This window comes from Lynx canadensis, chromosome D2, assembly GCF_007474595.2.
Source record: "Lynx canadensis isolate LIC74 chromosome D2, mLynCan4.pri.v2, whole genome shotgun sequence".
Taxonomy (NCBI): Eukaryota; Metazoa; Chordata; class Mammalia; order Carnivora; family Felidae; genus Lynx; species Lynx canadensis.
The window spans coordinates 11,591,310-11,607,646 of record NC_044313.2 but is presented as its reverse complement, the minus strand read 5'-3'; the positions used below and the strand labels follow the sequence as shown (position 1 = coordinate 11,607,646).

At 45.4% G+C, this 16,337-nt stretch overlaps 2 protein-coding genes across 7 annotated transcripts in view; one reads left to right on the top strand and one right to left on the bottom strand.

Annotated features, from left to right (window-relative positions):
• INPP5F (inositol polyphosphate-5-phosphatase F) overlaps positions 1-9,998 on the top strand; it is an 89,260-nt gene extending 79,262 nt beyond the window's left edge. For 2 of the 5 annotated variants that reach the window (XM_030334319.1, XM_030334318.1), the window contains 5 exons: positions 2,483-2,554; positions 3,606-3,679; positions 4,116-4,244; positions 5,135-5,222; positions 7,747-9,998. In XM_030334319.1, coding sequence (XP_030190179.1) covers positions 2,483-2,554; positions 3,606-3,679; positions 4,116-4,244; positions 5,135-5,222; positions 7,747-8,899 — 1,516 coding nt within the window. In that variant the 3' untranslated portion in view covers positions 8,900-9,998. Of the gene's footprint in view, positions 1-919; positions 1,135-2,482; positions 2,555-2,913; positions 2,942-3,605; positions 3,680-4,115; positions 4,270-4,542; positions 5,096-5,134; positions 5,223-7,746 lie in introns of those variants that run through there. The other 3 variants (XM_030334322.1, XM_030334320.1, XM_030334321.1) reach the window with 3 other exon arrangements.
• An 855-nt stretch (positions 9,999-10,853) lies between these two features.
• LOC115526863 (minichromosome maintenance complex binding protein) overlaps positions 10,854-16,337 on the bottom strand; it is a 48,258-nt gene continuing 42,774 nt past the window's right edge. For both annotated transcript variants that reach the window (XM_030334192.1, XM_030334193.1), the window contains exons 14-16: positions 15,889-16,053; positions 13,092-13,180; positions 10,854-12,712 (exon numbers count right to left, since the gene is read on the bottom strand). In XM_030334192.1, the coding sequence (XP_030190052.1) occupies positions 12,586-12,712; positions 13,092-13,180; positions 15,889-16,053 (381 nt within the window). In that variant the 3' untranslated portion in view covers positions 10,854-12,585. The remainder of the gene's footprint in view (positions 12,713-13,091; positions 13,181-15,888; positions 16,054-16,337) is intronic.

Below are 16,337 nucleotides of genomic sequence, written 5' to 3'. Positions count from 1 at the left end.
CTGGGCGTGTGAGTGCAGCGGACAGATGCTCACACTGCCGCGGCCGCATGCGTCCCTTTGAACCGCAGCGAGTGCGAACGCCGGGCCGGGCGGACCGCGGGCACCTCGGCGCTCCGCCCCCGCGGGCTGGGACCGCGCGGTGCGCGGGGGCGGGATAGCGGGGGCGGGATAGCGGGGGCGGATGCGCATGCGCACTGGGCGCGTGCCGCGGCAGCGGGGGCGGCCGGAAGCGAGACGTGTCTCCTGGGCGTGGCTTGGCGCTGCAGTTGCCGCAGTTGCCGCAGTCTCCGCAGTCGCTGCAGGCGCGAGTTTGGTTGCAGGCGGCTCCGATTGAGCCTCGACTTCTCGACGGACGGACTGACGGACGGACGGACGCGATGCCGCGCTCCCACAGGCCTCCACCAACCGCCCAGCGGCCCGCCAACGCCACCGGCAATGCCACCGGCAACGCTGCCGAGCCCAAGCCCGAAGGCGGCAGCCTGGCCACGACTTTCAAGATTTTTCTCCTTTTTGCAGGACTTATGGTTAAAGTTCCTGTGGGGCTGTATTTTTCCTGCAAGTTGCTCCTTTTCCAAAGTCTCCTGTTAATGTCTCCTGACGACAGTGGCTTTTATGCGACCATTGTCGCAGTGGTGGGGTTGCATGTGGTGCTGGCAGTTTTTGTCTTCATCGTGTGGAAGGAGGGCATGCCTGACTGGCAGGAAAACAAAAACGAGTAGAGCAGCTTCGGAAGCTGCAAACGCGGGGGGTGGGGAGGTACCTAAGCGGGGTGGGGGGGCTTCCTTCGTTTACTGTCTGTGTTGAAAAACGTGTCTTTTTTTGTGCGCTTCAGGGGCAGGGTGGGCGGGGAGGGAAATTAAGTATTTACTGCAGCTAAGACTCCAGTAAAATTGCGGGTGGGGGGGGGAGGGCTGACCTTTTTCTTGACCGCCTGTTACGTGCCCAGTGCTTTTCGTTAAAGACATAATGTTTTTGACTGAGGATCCTGTTGGACTGATGTAAATATATTAATGCCTCAGTGGAAAAAGCTCGGAGGAAGTAACCACTGACTTGTAGAAGTAGAATTTCTCATTAAGATAAGTGTCGTGACAGAATTTTTATGGCTTGGCTCCAGCATCAGTTTTCAGAGTGCATGTAAGTATCGCTGCGCAAACCCCCACTGCGCCGTAGTGTGATCCGGGGTTCGCGGTGGAGCTGCCGGTAGCCTGAGTGCGTGGTCTTGTGTTCCCGGTGGATTGATTAGTTAGTGCGCGTGATTCTTGGACCAATCTGCGTAACGTCGGTTCCTGGCATCTTACTCGTTGTATTTTTCGGTGTCTTACTGTAGGTGAAAACTGAGGCGAATTAGTTATTTCAGATTAAGACCGTTTGAGTTATGCTGCGGCAGGGGGCCGCGGATGTAAATTACTGCAGTTTGAAGATTTTGGTTAGTTAGTCTCTGCAGTACGCGTTAAACAATGACCTCATTCTGACGCAGTTTAAGGACGTGACTTCCATCTACAAATGATTTTTTTTCCCTACTGTTTTCCATTTGTTTTTCAGTAGTAGCATTTTGGCAAATCTGGGCGAATAGGTATGAAATTCTAAAGGAGCAATATCCACTCGTGCAGTGGAATATTGAGACCAATATAAGAATGTAGATTAACTTCCACCTTTTGATTGGAAATTAATATTGTTAATATTAGATGAATATTAAGACTTTTATTTGAGTTCAGGTTTTGCCCGCTTTATCTGCTGATTATTTGTAGATTTTTATACTTGGACCATTTTTTAATTCATAATCTTACAAGAATGTAGATTTTGCTGTGGGGCTTAATGGTCTCACCAACACTCATGTTTCTGACCCTTATTTTGATATTTGATTTGAGAGGGGAGGTAAAAATATGGTAAAACAAGTCCAAAAAATGGACTTAGAATAAGGAAATGTTTACTTGTTCCTTAAAAGCCAAATAAATTAATCTGGAGTAAGAAATACACCAAGTTGCTTGGGCTTGGTCCCATTTTTGCATCTAAATGTTTTATTTATGTAAATTTTTTTCAAAAGATGCATTCTGCACATATGTAAAAATATCCTTAATGTGTGCTGTCGTTTTGATGGTTAGGTCTTGTGAGATCATGTAGACCTTTTCTTCTTTTCTGAGACCCTGGTTTTCCTTTCTTCTCAAACCCCTCTCCCCACATATTATCTTATTTTGCCGAATCCTCCCACCTCTTTGGCCACCTCTCTCTGAGAAGGGACCTCTCTCCTCAGCTAGTCCTCCCTGATACCTACCCCCCATTCTCAAACGGAGTTCCTTTTTTCCCCCCTCCAGATGGATAGATTGCATACATTTAACTTCAAAAGTGGGACTCCTTGATTATTTGATTTTCTGCCCCGCCCCCCAACCAATCTTTATCACAAGTGGCTCTGCTATACAAATAATCTTGGCACAAATGCAGGTGAAAATGAAAATATTTAATTATTTGTGTCGTGTCTGTTTAGCCTCATTGATGCTACTCACAGAGATGTGGATGTGCTGTTACTGCTTTCTAACTCTGCCTACTACGTGGCCTAGTAAGTTGCTTTTTGATTTAAAGCTTTTTAATTGTTATTTTAATTTAAGTCAACTTCCTTATTAGAATTCATGACAAAAAAATTAAGAGTCTGGTTTTGTTACATAGTTTAAGGAACTTCACTGAACTTCTTTACCTCATATAACTGTTCTTATCAACTTGAAAATGGGATTTTAGAGTTGTAATCAGTATTTATATGTTTTTTCAGTATTTAAGTATTATATATTTTCCATGTTTTGATGTACTCCATACTTTTAATGTAAATGACTCTACATTATTTTTTATTACTCTACAGTAAAGTTCCCCATCTTTTAGCACTGAAATACTTCCTTTTTTTTTTTTTTTTTTTTTTTCTGTTAGGAATGATACAGTTGTCATTGTGCAGGTAATTGTATATGTGTGTGCACACACATGCACACACCTGCTTCTCTTTGGTTAAAAGGGTATGATGAATTACAATACTTCTGTGGTTTATCAGATCTCCAATAAGGCTACCAATTAACAATGCCACTAGCAAAATTACAAGCACTTCCTCATTAGCCTTACCAGAATCAGCTTTTGTTTTGTTTTGTTTTGTTTTCCTGTTAAGTAAATACTCTCTTTTTGGACTTGTGTGACTCTGAATGGTCTTTTTTTTTTTAGTCATTGGCCCAGGTGCCCATTGAGGTTGATGTATGGATTTTTTATTCTTGATTTCGGATATCAGATGTATCTGTTATTATTCACAGATACATGCCTTTAGTGTAGTATGTATGTGTTTACCTGCCTTTTAGGTTAAGTTTTAGGTTGGTTGGGTTTAAAAATTTTTATAAAACAAATTACATTTTGTAATTCATTTTAATGTAAGATATAAGCTGATTGTTACTTAGCTTTTGAACTGTATATATATGTTAATGCCATTTCATCTAGTTTTTAAAATGTTTAACCTTTTATCCCATAGTGTATTATGCCCTGGAATATTTTAACTGTATAGAAGTTGCTACTGTTTCAGCCGACAAACCAAATATGCTTTTGATTTTAATCCTGTTTTTACTCCCTTTCCTTTTATCCAGTTATGATGATGAAGTTGATAAGGTAAACCAGTATCAACGACTAAGTCTAGAAGACCTGGAAAAAATAGAAATAGGTAAATTTTAACATGCTAATCAACTCCTCGAAAGCAAACATGGTTTCTTCCAAGAATGGGTCACTTTGTTTGAGCAAGCACTATAGCATACTGGACCCAGAAAGGGGTATTGATACTATACTGCAAGTAGTCTAATTTTTAGGACTCTCTTCTGTTCCTTAGAGATGAGTGATGGATAGATTGTAATAACTGTGCTTAATACCTTGTGAAGATTAACCCAGGGATCAAGAAAGTTTACATATTTGAAACTGAAGAAGAGTTTTTATGTAGTCTCATCAAACCAAATCATCACAGTAAGCTTGTATTTTGTGTGTCCTCATTTAGAAGAAATAAGAAACGTGTGCTAAATAGTTAATGATGAGTAAGTGTTGGTATTTTGGAGCTAAAAAAGTGAGTGTTATATGAATCGTTTAAACATCTTCCTTTGGGTTTTTAGGTCCTGAACCCACTCTTTTTGGTAAGCCAAAGTTCTCCTGCATGCGACTGCACTACAGATACAAAGAAGCAAGTGGCTATTTCCACACACTGAGAGCTGTAATGCGCAATCCAGAAGAGGACGGGAAAGGTAATGAAGAGATGCCTGTATTCAGGGATAGCTTTTTTTTTTTTTTTTTTAAAGGAACTTTTTTTTTTTTTTTTTTTTTAATTTTTTTTTCAACGTTTATTTATTTTTGGGACAGAGAGAGACAGAGCATGAATGGGGGAGGGGCAGAGAGAGAGAGGGAGGCACAGAATCGGAAACAGGCTCCAGGCTCTGAGCCATCAGCCCAGAGCCTGACGCGGGGCTCGAACTCCCGGACCGCGAGATCGTGACCTGGCTGAAGTCGGACGCTTAACCGACTGCGCCACCCAGGCGCCCCCAGGGATAGCTTTTGATCTGCTCTTAAAAATCCAGGTGGAACTGGGGAAAGTACATACCATTACAAACGGAATGATCCAGGAAAACCGCTTTGTGAGCTTTGCAACCTTCACATAGCAACTTTGTCCCCAGCAAAGCAGGGAAGTTACTTGAGCTGATGTAGCTCAGGCAAGGGTATCTGATGGGAGATCTGTGTATTTGGCCATATGGGTGCCGGGCCTTTTCCCCCAACACAGGTGCCTCTCGTGGACACTCGTCGGGGACCGTTCCTGTCTTGTTCGTGGCTGTTGCAACCTTGGTGTCTAACACAGGACAAATGAGAAGAAACTTCTAATTCCAGTTGATTTGGGTCTTTTGCCCTTTATTAATTCCTTTTGCCCTTTATTAATTTTAGAACAACAAAAAAAATTTGTTTTAGGACATTTTAAATTAGTGGGGGAGAGTAATGAACAAGAAGCAGTTTTCTGTAAATCGCAGCAAGTACATTTGTATTTAAGCGTTAAGACCGCACGTTTCATTCAGGGTTCTGAATTACAAGTGCTGTTTTTTTCATCTGTTTTTGGAGAGATTGTCAAGCAGTTGTATTTGGGTTTCAGATACCCTTCAGTGCATTGCGGAGATGCTGCAGATAACCAAGCAAGCCATGGGATTAGATGTACCTATAATTGAGAAAAAACTTGAGAGGTAAGTACAGTACTTTGATTTTCTGAAGAATGAAGACATTGTTATTCAAAGTCTTACTCCTTTAAAAGTATTTGCAAGATGGGGAGAAATCTGTGATAATGTATTGGTATTTAGGCTGGGAAGTGTCCCGTTTTTGTGGATCAATAAGTAATGCTTTTTGTTTGAATCTGAATGCTCTCTCTTGAGAGTAGATCTAAGCAATACATTACTTGTGGCCATAATTTAAACAACTGTATAGAGGAAATGACAAGCCAGTATGTTTTATTTATTTTCTTTTTTCTTTTAAATATATTTAAAAAAATTTTTTTTGGGGGGGGCGCCTGGGTGGCTCAGTCGGTTAAGCGTCCGACTTCGGCCTAGGTCACGATCTCGCACTCCGTGAGTTCGAGCCCCGCGTCGGGCTCTGTGCTGACTGCTCAGAGCCTGGAGCCTGTTTCAGATTCTTTGTCTCCCTCTCCTCTCTCTCTGACCCTCCCCCGTTCATGCTCTGTCTCTCTCTGTCTCAAAAATAAATGTTAAAAAAAAAAAAAAATTAAAAAAAATTAAAAAAAATTTTTTTTTACATTTATTCATTTTTGAGAGAGAGCACAAGCAGGGAAGGGGCAGAGAGAGGGAGACACAGAATCTGAAGCAGACTCCGAGCTCTGAGCTGTCAGCACAGAGCCCGACGTGGGGCTCAAACTCGCAAACTGTGAGATCATGACCTGAGCTGAAGTCAGATGCTCAACCGACTGAGCCACCCAGGCACCCCGAGCCAGTATGTTTTAAACACCAGTGGTTTCTGAGTTTGGGGAAGGAATGAATGCCTGTGAAGAGATTATTTACATTAAAATTTGGATTTTCTATCTAATCACATTTCATGGTTCACATTCCACTAAAGAGAGCCACTTGGTCATCTAGAGAATAATTGTTCGGTCTTCTGTTAGTAGAGAGAATTGTTCCAGTAGCGCTTTAATAACATCCTAGTTGTTCTGAACATGCTCATGACCAGCAATCCCACATGACCAGCAAGAGTCAAACGTACATACTGAGACATGTGGCAAACAGCAATACTTTTTTCTGACATTCATAGCTGTCACGAGGGATGCCAAATGCGAAAACGCTATGTTAAATAGCCCGTATCTTTTTAAATAAATGTAGGTAAATCATAGAAAACATAAGGAAAATTTTCCCTCCCTCCCATCCGAATTCAGCCAAATGGAATGCGTGCAGGCAGCTTTAGTCAAGATGTTAGATTCCCATTTATGGGCCTGTTGTCTTTGCTGGTCCTTTAGATTGTGGATGTGGTGGACATGCCCCCAAAGTGACTGTAGTAGTTTCTCCCCTCCCCCTGCCATCCACGTTTCTGTTACCTGTTGTCGGCCATGGTCTGGAAGCAGGTGGTCTTTCTCCTGACCCATTGTCAGAAGGTCAGTAGTAGCCTAAGTCACGATGCCTACGTCGTTCACTGCATCTCATCGTGTAGGCATTTATCATCTCCCATCATCAGAAGGGGGGTGAGTACTGTACAAGAAGGTATTTAGAGACTATGTTCATATAACTTTTATTACAGTATTATTGTCTTACTGCTGTTGATCTCTTACTGTGTCTAGTTTATAAATTAAACTTTATCACAGGTGCATATGTGTAAGGAAGAACCTAGTATATATACAGGGTTTAGTCCAGTCATGGCTTCAGATGGCCACTGCGGGGGGCTTAGAATGTATCCACCACAGACGAGGGGATAACTGCTGTTGCCTGAATTTTAGGTGTGGTTTTTGGGGGAACTTTTTGTGCTTAATTCTCAGAATACCCCAAAATGCAGGTTGAGGCAACCATTGGGATGCTTCTCTCCCTTGCCTTCCTCTGCTGCCTCCCCCTCCTCTGGATGCCAGAGAGAACTCAGTTGAAGGAAACATGAAATAATTACAGTCAACTTTAAAGACAAAAGGTTTGATCCCAAATAACCCAATATGATGAACCTAACTATGGTGAAGAGCTTCACGGAGTCAGACTAAGATCTTACAGGTGTTGTGTTTCCAGGGACTGGCTGTTCAGTGCATGGCCTGTTTGAGGATGGTTAAGGGCAGGACACTGCTTGCTGGACTTGGGGTTAAAGTCACAGCCAGGCCACTGTTCCCACTCAGAACTTGGGGACAACTTGTCGACACTGTTTCCAGAGGCTTCTGCTGCCCAGTGGTCAACTGCTACACACTGGTTGCTTGAAAGACTTCATACCGAAAAGAATATCTCATTGTCTTTTAATAGCGATTATATGTTGAAACGCTACAGTATCTTAATATACACAGAAGATTATCAAAATCTCATGTTTTTAGTAGTGGCTAGAAAATTATATTACTGTGTAGCTCACAATTACCATATAGCTCACATTTCTGTTGGACAGTACTATTATAGCCTCAATTCCAAGGGATTATATGAGTTTAAGAAATTGGGCCCAATGAAAGTAACCGTTTTCATTTACATTAGTAATTGGAACTGGCATATTAGATTTCACAGGGAACTTTTTTTCTCTTCTCATTTGTAGGAAGAGCAGTAAACCTCACGAAGACATCATTGGCATCAGATCTCAAAACCAAGGCTCTTTGGCACAGGGAAAAAATTTTTTAATGAGCAAATTTTCATCTCTAAATCAAAAAGTGAAACAGACCAAATCTAATGTAAATATTGGCAATCTACGAAAGCTAGGAAACTTTACCAAACCTGAAATGAAAGTTAACTTTCTAAAACCAAACTTAAAAGTAAATCTCTGGAAATCAGATAGTAGTCTGGAAACCATGGAGAACACCGGTGTGATGGATAATAAAGTCCAAGCAGAGTCGGATGGGGAAATGTCTTCAGATAACGACTCCTACCACTCTGATGAATTCCTCACAAATTCCAAGTCTGATGAAGACAGACAGCTAGCTAACTCCCTAGAGAACGTAGGGCCAATAGACTACGTTCTTCCGAGTTGTGGGATTATTGCTTCAGCACCTCGATTAGGCAGTCGCTCCCAGTCTCTCAGCAGCACGGATATTAGCATTCACGTCCCTCCAGAGGGTGCCGCTCACGGAAGTGGTTTTGGAAAAGGCCAGGAGTCCCCTTTGAAGAAGAGCCCTTCTGCCGACAACATACACGTACTGACTGGCTTTGCCAAGCCTGTGGATATTTACTGCCACAGATTTGTACGAGATGCACAAAACAAAATGACCCGGCCATCAGAAGCGGGGTCTGTTTCTCAGCAGGCCAGTGAGGAAGGAAACCAAGTGACCAATCAAGTTTCTAATGAAGAAACACCGTCTGAATCAACAGAACCGCTACCTTCTCGACCGTCTCAGTTAGACGTGGCTTCTTCCGCAAGCGGCCCCCAGTATTTGTCAGTTGAACCGGTGCATCCGGTTGGATCTCAGAAGACCCCGGGCTCTGGCTCCAGCACGCGGGAGTTGGAGACCGGGCTTCCGGTGACTCCTTCTCCTTCAGAGGGCGCTGGCAGCAGGGCAGTCTCCCCCTTTGCGAAGATCCGAAGTTCCATGGTCCAGGTGGCGAGTATTACCCAAGCCGGGTTAACCCAGGGGATAAACTTTGCGGTGGCCAAGGTCCAGAAGAGCCCTGCAGAGTCTGAAGTGGTCCAGGAAGTCCGGCAAAACGAACTTAAAAATATGTTTACACAATGCCAGACACGAATAATTCAGATTTAGTTTTTAGCTGCCAAGAATCCTTTGGCGTTTGTTTGATCCAAAAAGAGGTTTCACGCGTGAGGCAATTTTAACCTTCGTGGTCTTTGAAGCTAGGGATCGCAAATGCTAATTGTGTTTATCGGGAAAGGTTTTAAAAGGAGTGTGAACTTGAGCAGATGTCCAGATTTGAGAGCCAGAACAACAGAAGTGCGTCATCCCCGAAGGGTGCACACGTGAGTAGCTCATACGCTACAGAGCGGTGTCTCTCTGGAAGGAATTTCGAGATAATTACTTTGAGACAGAATAACCTGAACGACCCTTCTTGGGAGTGAGGTGGGTGGGTGGCGTGTGCAAGTAAACACGGAAAGTACACACGTGGACACATGTAGGGGAACAGCCTCTTCACCATGTGTTTTTGTTCTGTCCATTCTTTTGTGTAAATACATTTAGTTCTTAGTGACTTTAGAGTTACTAGTACAAAGAAGCGTTTGAATATAAAAACTACTAACTTAGTTTTGATGGCTTAACCATCCCCTAGAAAGACTAAATTGAGGGTTATTGGCCCAAGAAGGGTATGCCCATCTGATGCATTCCCCGTAGCCTAAATTTAAAATATTTTGCTTCCTTCTGCACCCCGAAGTCTAGGATTAAGACTTGTCAGTCATGAAACCTGAGACACCAGATGTGAAGATCAGCACCTTAAATTTTTGCTGTTTTCAGGAGTGTAAGACTGTGCATTTATTAGATACTGGTAATTCTTGAGTGTTCAAGTCATCATTTGTTGCAGGGAGGCATTCCTTAACATCTTGTGTTCACTGAAAAGTATTAAAGGTTCAGCTGAAGCACAGCGGTGCTGAAACCGATTACAGGACTTCAAATCCTGACCACGTGGAACCACGGCCCCAGAAGGGCCCCTACACAACAAGAACGTTATTACAAACAAGTTCTGGTTTGTCTGGTATCTTTAGAGCCTTACTCTGTTGAAGGGATTCTCAGCTAAACATTATGTCTGTTGTAACTTTGATAAGTATTTCCACGTTTGTTATTTATTAGCGGTATCTTTTTTTTTTGAAGTGTCGAATCTTGTGACTATTTAAAATAAAAGACCATTGTAATTTAATGTGACAGTGTGTATGAGGAGTCCTTGAATAACATTTTAAAGATAAGGGTTGGGGGCGCCTGGGTGGCTCAGTTAAGCAGCCGACTTCAGGTCGTCACGATCTCAGGGTTTGTGACTTTGAGTCCTGCGTCAGGCTGTCCATTCTCAACGTGAAGCCTGCTTGGGATTCAGTCTCCCTCTCTGTCTCGAACATTTAAAAAAAAAAAAAAAGGTCACAGCCCTTCTAGTATTCTGCCCCCCCCCCCCTTTTTTTTAATTTGGGAGAGTGGGGAGAGAGAATCTTAAGCAGGTTCCACGATCAGTGAAGGGCCTGACCCGGGGCTCAAGCCCACAATCTTGGGATTATGACCTGACCTGAAACCAAAAGTTGGACGCTTAGCCGATTTAGCCACCCAAGTGCCCCCTCGTGACGATGAAGCACATCGCAAATTTTAAACACCCGAACACTGAATGCTTTATCCTGTTCTCAAGCAGCTTCTCTTCTGGGTCTTGAAATGCTAGTGTCCCACAACGGGAGAGAGAAATACAAGCAAAGTCAGGTGATAAAACGTATCTTTTAAGCTCCACAGAATTCGTTCCAAAGAGATTTTTGAAAAATAAAGCAACATTTAATTCCAGTGAGGGTACTATGTTCAGTTTCCTGGTGATTCACGTAGAGGTTACAGTCCTGTGAGGTCCAGTGTGTAGGCAAAGGCCAAGGGAGTTCCGAAGCCCAGAGTTCCAGGCTGTCTTACCCAAGTGGGACGCCAGAAGGACACAGTTTCCAGTAATGGTTTTCTACCAGGAGGAAGTGGGATCTTTTCCCCACACGTCACAGGGGGAAGAGTCTTACAATTCATGAAAAACAACCCCAAGTACTGGTCATTTGGGAAGTTTTATTTATTTGAAAGAGGGTTTTCCTTTCAGGGGAACTTTTCTGCAAAATCAAGCAGATCATGTACTTCTCTTTGGTAAATTACAGTTCACATTGGCACAGTAATCACATGGTAACTAATCTACTCTCTTGAATTTTATTCTCACAGATCCAGTTGAGTGTTCATTTCATTTCTAAAACTTTAAGGAAGTCTAGTCTACCAGTTATAAAAATGAAAACCAGTTAGAATTCTAAATATAAACATTATTTACATTAGTTTATAAAAATAGATTTGAGTTTAGGAAAAGCTAAGCAACTAGTAATTTTCACTTCAGTTAAGCATAACGAATTCCTTGGTTTTCAAGGCAGACCCTGTTTCCTTGTTTAGCTGTGTCAATTTGGAGTGGGGGGCAGACTTCGGGAGTTATTTAACTGAGCTCTCGCATTTCCCACTATGTAAGTTGCTGCCTAAGAAAACCATCTTTCTACGTTACCACTGGTGGCTTCTGACAAAAGTAATGGTCTAAACTTGCCAAACCTTTCTGATACCACAGTTTCCCTACTACACTGTACTAAACTGCTTTCTGTTAGTTTAAAAACTTTCATGTTACAACTGTAACTGGTCTGGGACAAACTTACCATGGCTTTATCAGTTATTCCTGGATTAGCAGATAATGTTAGTTGAACTAACTCATCTGGAACTAATGGAGAAGCTTAGATAAAAGTTCAAAATCCAATACAATCATCAAAGCAACTAAATGACCATTAGGAAAACAATTTAAAACTTTATTTTCTACAGAAGGCATCTTTTAAAAAGTTAACTGTTTGCTCTCTTCAGATCTGGGCAAGATATCCTATCCCAGGCCAGCAGCATTCCCCTAAACAAACCCCGTGAAACAGTGGTTCCCAGATGCACCGGGGTGAAATGAGAAAAATAAGGACAATGTAGTGTTTTGTTTTGTTTTTGAAAAAGCTGTGTTTATTCCATTTCAAGGACTCTCCTTCGGAGACTGTCCTTTTAGGAAGAAACAAATGGCAATACAGGGGTTTCTTTCAGATTACTTGGCAAAACTGGCAACGCTGTCCCCCAAATTTTTGGAAACCTTACTGGTCCATGAAATCCAAAAGTCTGGGAACCACTGCCACGTAAAAAGACTAATTTTGTAGGTTATTAACAACTGTTAAACGGGGGAAAAAAAATCTGTGGCCAAATGTTTGGGAAATGATACTGCAGAATCTCACACGGTCGTGTGAATTAATGGCAAGTACACCCCATTCCCCAAACCTGGACCACTAAACACGTTCAGACCCACCGTTAATCGGAAAGATGTAAAAATCTGAAGCGAACAACCCTTCTGACTTTGGAATTCCAACAATTTTCTTCAAATGAAGTTGACATGAGCATTTCAACAGAGTCTGGCCTATGACTTAGCTGAAACTAAGGAAATGGTATAATCAGCAACATTATCAATATTAAACTTTTAATATCAAATACATTTTTGTACATTGTTACTAATTTATATAATTATAAAACAATCAAAAGCTCCATAAAATCAGTAAGGTAAAAGCCCTTACTGAATATTATATAAACTTCAGATGTTACCAGGCTTGATTTCAGGAAAAGTCGTTGGTTTCTGATACAAATTATCTACAAAACAATGTGGTATAAATGGCATTTGAATTTTACAATAATGTGGCTACAACTTGCCCACTACTCTCATAAGTGTCAGATCTTTAAAGTTCATTTCCGTTCACACATTTCTGCTGTTGAAGCCTGGTTCTTCTTAAAGACTCTAGCTGCTTTGCTCTTAGCCATCGTTCCCTAGACAGCGTTGTCTGGCCGGCACTGAGAGACAGAAACCTGGAATGAAACACAGAAATAGATTGAAGTCTAGACTTAGGGCAGTCTCTAGTTCTCTTTCCTTCTCTCTCTCTTTTTTTAAAGAACCTAGGAATCCTGGGTTACAGGTCAAGACCATCTGTTAGCTACACGGAAGTCAAGAGCCCAGTTAGACTTCCACAGAGGGATCTTTGAAGCTTGGAGCCAAAGAGCAAGCCCGTCCCACTGTAGTGGTCACTTGCCAAGCAATCCCCCTCGCTAAGCACTTTCGCAAGGTGTTCTAAAGGAAGAACATCTTCCATTTGTAGAAATCTGCCTCTGCTGTTACTCCCCCCCAGTCGCGAGGTTCGTACACGGCTTACTAAACAAAGAAGCAATTCACGGACACATCGTTCCTCACCGAGCAACAATGAGCAACTGGTGGAGGTCGTCCGCGGTGATGCTCTGAGGGTCATTCTTGCGCATTTCCACAAAGTCATCTTCGACTGCCTGTATCGAGAGAGGAAACGGACTTTAAGACGACTGCTTCTGGAAAAGCGACATGCATTCCGCAGGGAAAGCGAGAGTAACATGGGCCACGGGCCCCGATTCTAAGGCCGCGGAGACCAGAAGGTAGCGGACAGAGGAGCACACGTCACACGCGGGGCTGTCGCTGCTGACGGAACCAGGGCCCGGCAAGGCAAATGTCCCGGTCGGCAGTGTGCGTGGCCTACGGGGAAGAGTGACGTCACCACAGTGGCAGAGCGAGGACCTCTGAAAACTCTCTCCCCCATTAAAGGGCACAAGAACGGGAGCAAACAATACGAAAATCTGCTTCTTCGAGAGCTGAAAATTAACCAGAATGCAGGGAGCATTTGTTCCAGAAAGACACAACACGAGGCTGTGAGTCATTTCAGCTTGCCCTATCTATCCCCTGGCCCCAGCAGCCCTGAAGAGGGAACTCTCGGCCACTGCTGGAGAGGGTCCTCTCAAAGCACCACCCGGGAGAACGGTCGTTATTTGACTGGCGGTTCCCCGGGAGAACCCACCTGTGAGGTGGTCTTCATTCAGCCTGACTCGGCCTGCCCAGTGTGAACAGCCTCTTCTCCCAGGGGACTGACCAGAAACCACCCGAAGCGATTACCGATCGTCCCGGCCGCCTCAAGCGTCGGGTACTAGTCGGGGCAGATACGCGGTTAACCAAAACCCTTAAAAGAAAAAACTAGGAAATGCGAGGTTTTTCCTCCCAGAGCCCCCAGCGGACAGATCTAGCCCCCTCTCCCCGGGAACGCAGAAGGCCCCGTGCGTGTACAGGGAGCGGGCTCCAGGCCATCCCCTCTGAGTAGCCTCTTCTGTGTGAGCAGAAGGAGAAGGGTAGGTCACAGTCGTGACCTGCATGGCTGAGAGCAGGAGGCCTGTCCACACAAGACCCACAGCCCTCGGCTTAGACTGAGACATAGCATCTGAGGAAATTAAGTTTCTGTCTGATCACTGACTGACCGCTAAGCCACATACCAAGAGCACACTTCACAGAATTCACTCAGAAGTCGCCGAACGACACGCCACCACCCCCGGAGGGGGGAGCAGCCCCCAGAGCAGGGCCAGCCGACGACGACGTAAAACATCCGGTTTCCCAAACAAAACTGAGGAGACGGGGAGGGAAACAAGAATGTGCGGTGCCCTTCACTGGGAACAAAGAAGGCAACAAACTGTCTCTGAGGAAGCCGAAACATCGGCCTCACCAGACACTTTAAATCTGCTATCTTAAATACATTCCAACAACCAGCGGAAACCACATATAAAGAACTCAGAGAAAGGACGAGAACGTCTCCCCAAATAAAGAACCTCAACAGAGACAAATTCTTTCACAAAAACAGAACCAAAATTGAAAATTCACTAGAAGCTAGGCTCCAGAGCAGCTCTGCGCCGCAGGCAGAAGAAAGTCTCTGCGAACGCGTGGGAAGGTCGAATGCGAATGTCCGGTCTGCGGAGGAGACGGTAAAAGGGAGGGGGGAAAACGAACGAATCCTCAGCGACCCGGGGGACCCGATTCCACGCGCGAACACTCGCATACGCGCGGGCGTGTCGAGGGGAGAGGAGACGGGGGGCAGAAAGAAACGTAAAGAAGTAATGGTCAAAACCTCACCAAATCTTTCTTTAGTATTTGTTTTGGAAAGAGCGCGAGTGGGGGAGGGGGGAGAGGGGCTCCGAAGCGGCTCCGCGCTGACAGCACAGTGCCCGACGCGGGGCTGGGCTCCCGAAGCGCGAGATGGCGACCCGAGAAGTCGTACGCTTGAGCGACCGAGCCACGCCGGGTGCCCCCAAAACCCACCAAGCCTCTTCAAGACTTTCCCAAGATGTGCCCCCGTCCGCACACCCAAGACGCCCCACGAAGGCCGGCAGCGCAGGCTCCCGGGGCTCCTCGCCTAGACGCGCCCCAGCTGAGCTGTCAAGGGCCAGAGAGAGTCCCGAAGGCGCGGGGGCAAAAGGACTCACCGTGCACCGAGAAGCTTCTCCTCAGGCCCTAGCGGGCTTGTCGTCAGAGACCGCGGGCCCGGAAGGCAACCGGAGGAAATGGTAGAGCTGAAAGAAGTCTCTAAACCGAGAACACCACATCCGGCAGAAGCAGTCTCCGGAAGCGAAGCAGAAACGAAGACAGGCCCAGGGAAGCAGACCTGCCCCACGGGAGCCCGAGTGGGCTCTTCAGGCCGGAACGGAAGGGACCCCGCACGGTGACTCGCATCCACGCAAACGTCACCGGCGAAGGTGAGCACGCAGCTAAATACAAAAGCAGGATGCAGGTCTCTTGCCTTGGGACTTCTCTCCTCCGACTTAAAGACGAGCGCACACAGCACAAACTGTAAAAGCGCCGGCGGAGAGCCAGGCCCGACGGTGTGACGTGCGTGACAATAAAGCACCGGGGGGACCGGGGTTACAGTCGCCGTTTCGTACACGCCGCGACGGACCCCACACACTGGGAGCCGCAGAACCCAGGACAGCTACTAGGAAGACAAACCGTAAAAACAAAGACCCGGAAACCGCAACTGTATACAAGGAACGATTCCTCACGACACGACACGACACGACACGACGCCGGAGAACGAGGGAACCAAGGGCACGGGGGACCCGCAGGCACCACAGGGCGGTCCCAGGACACAGGAGTCGATGTGACGGTCCGATTCCACACGGGGAAATCCCGTGTTTTGACCCAAACCCACCTTGGTGATTTCATCAGAAATGCTGTAATCCAGGAACCGCAAGAGGGTCAGATAAATGCGGAATTTGTTGAGCACGGACGGCAGCACCGCGGCCAGGAGGCTGTTGGTGTATTCCTCCATGTTGGGCGGGGCGAGCTGCGGCTGCAGGCGGATGTGGCAGTCGGCCTGCAAGGACAAAGGGCACAGTGCTTTCCAGGCTGCCACAGGGTCTGACGGTTCGGGGGGATGCGTCACCTTATCGGCCCCTGCACGTATCAGAAAATACTCTTTACTACTGGGGGAAGGGCACGTTGTGTTTTTTGGGGGGTTGGGGGGTTTTGAGAGCCAGCGAGCACACACACATGCGAGCAGAGGTGAGGGGCAGAGGGAAGAGCGGACGGAGGGGGGCAGGAAGGGAGGGAGAGAGACCCGTAAGCAGGCTCCACTCCCAGAGCTCGACACGGGGCTTG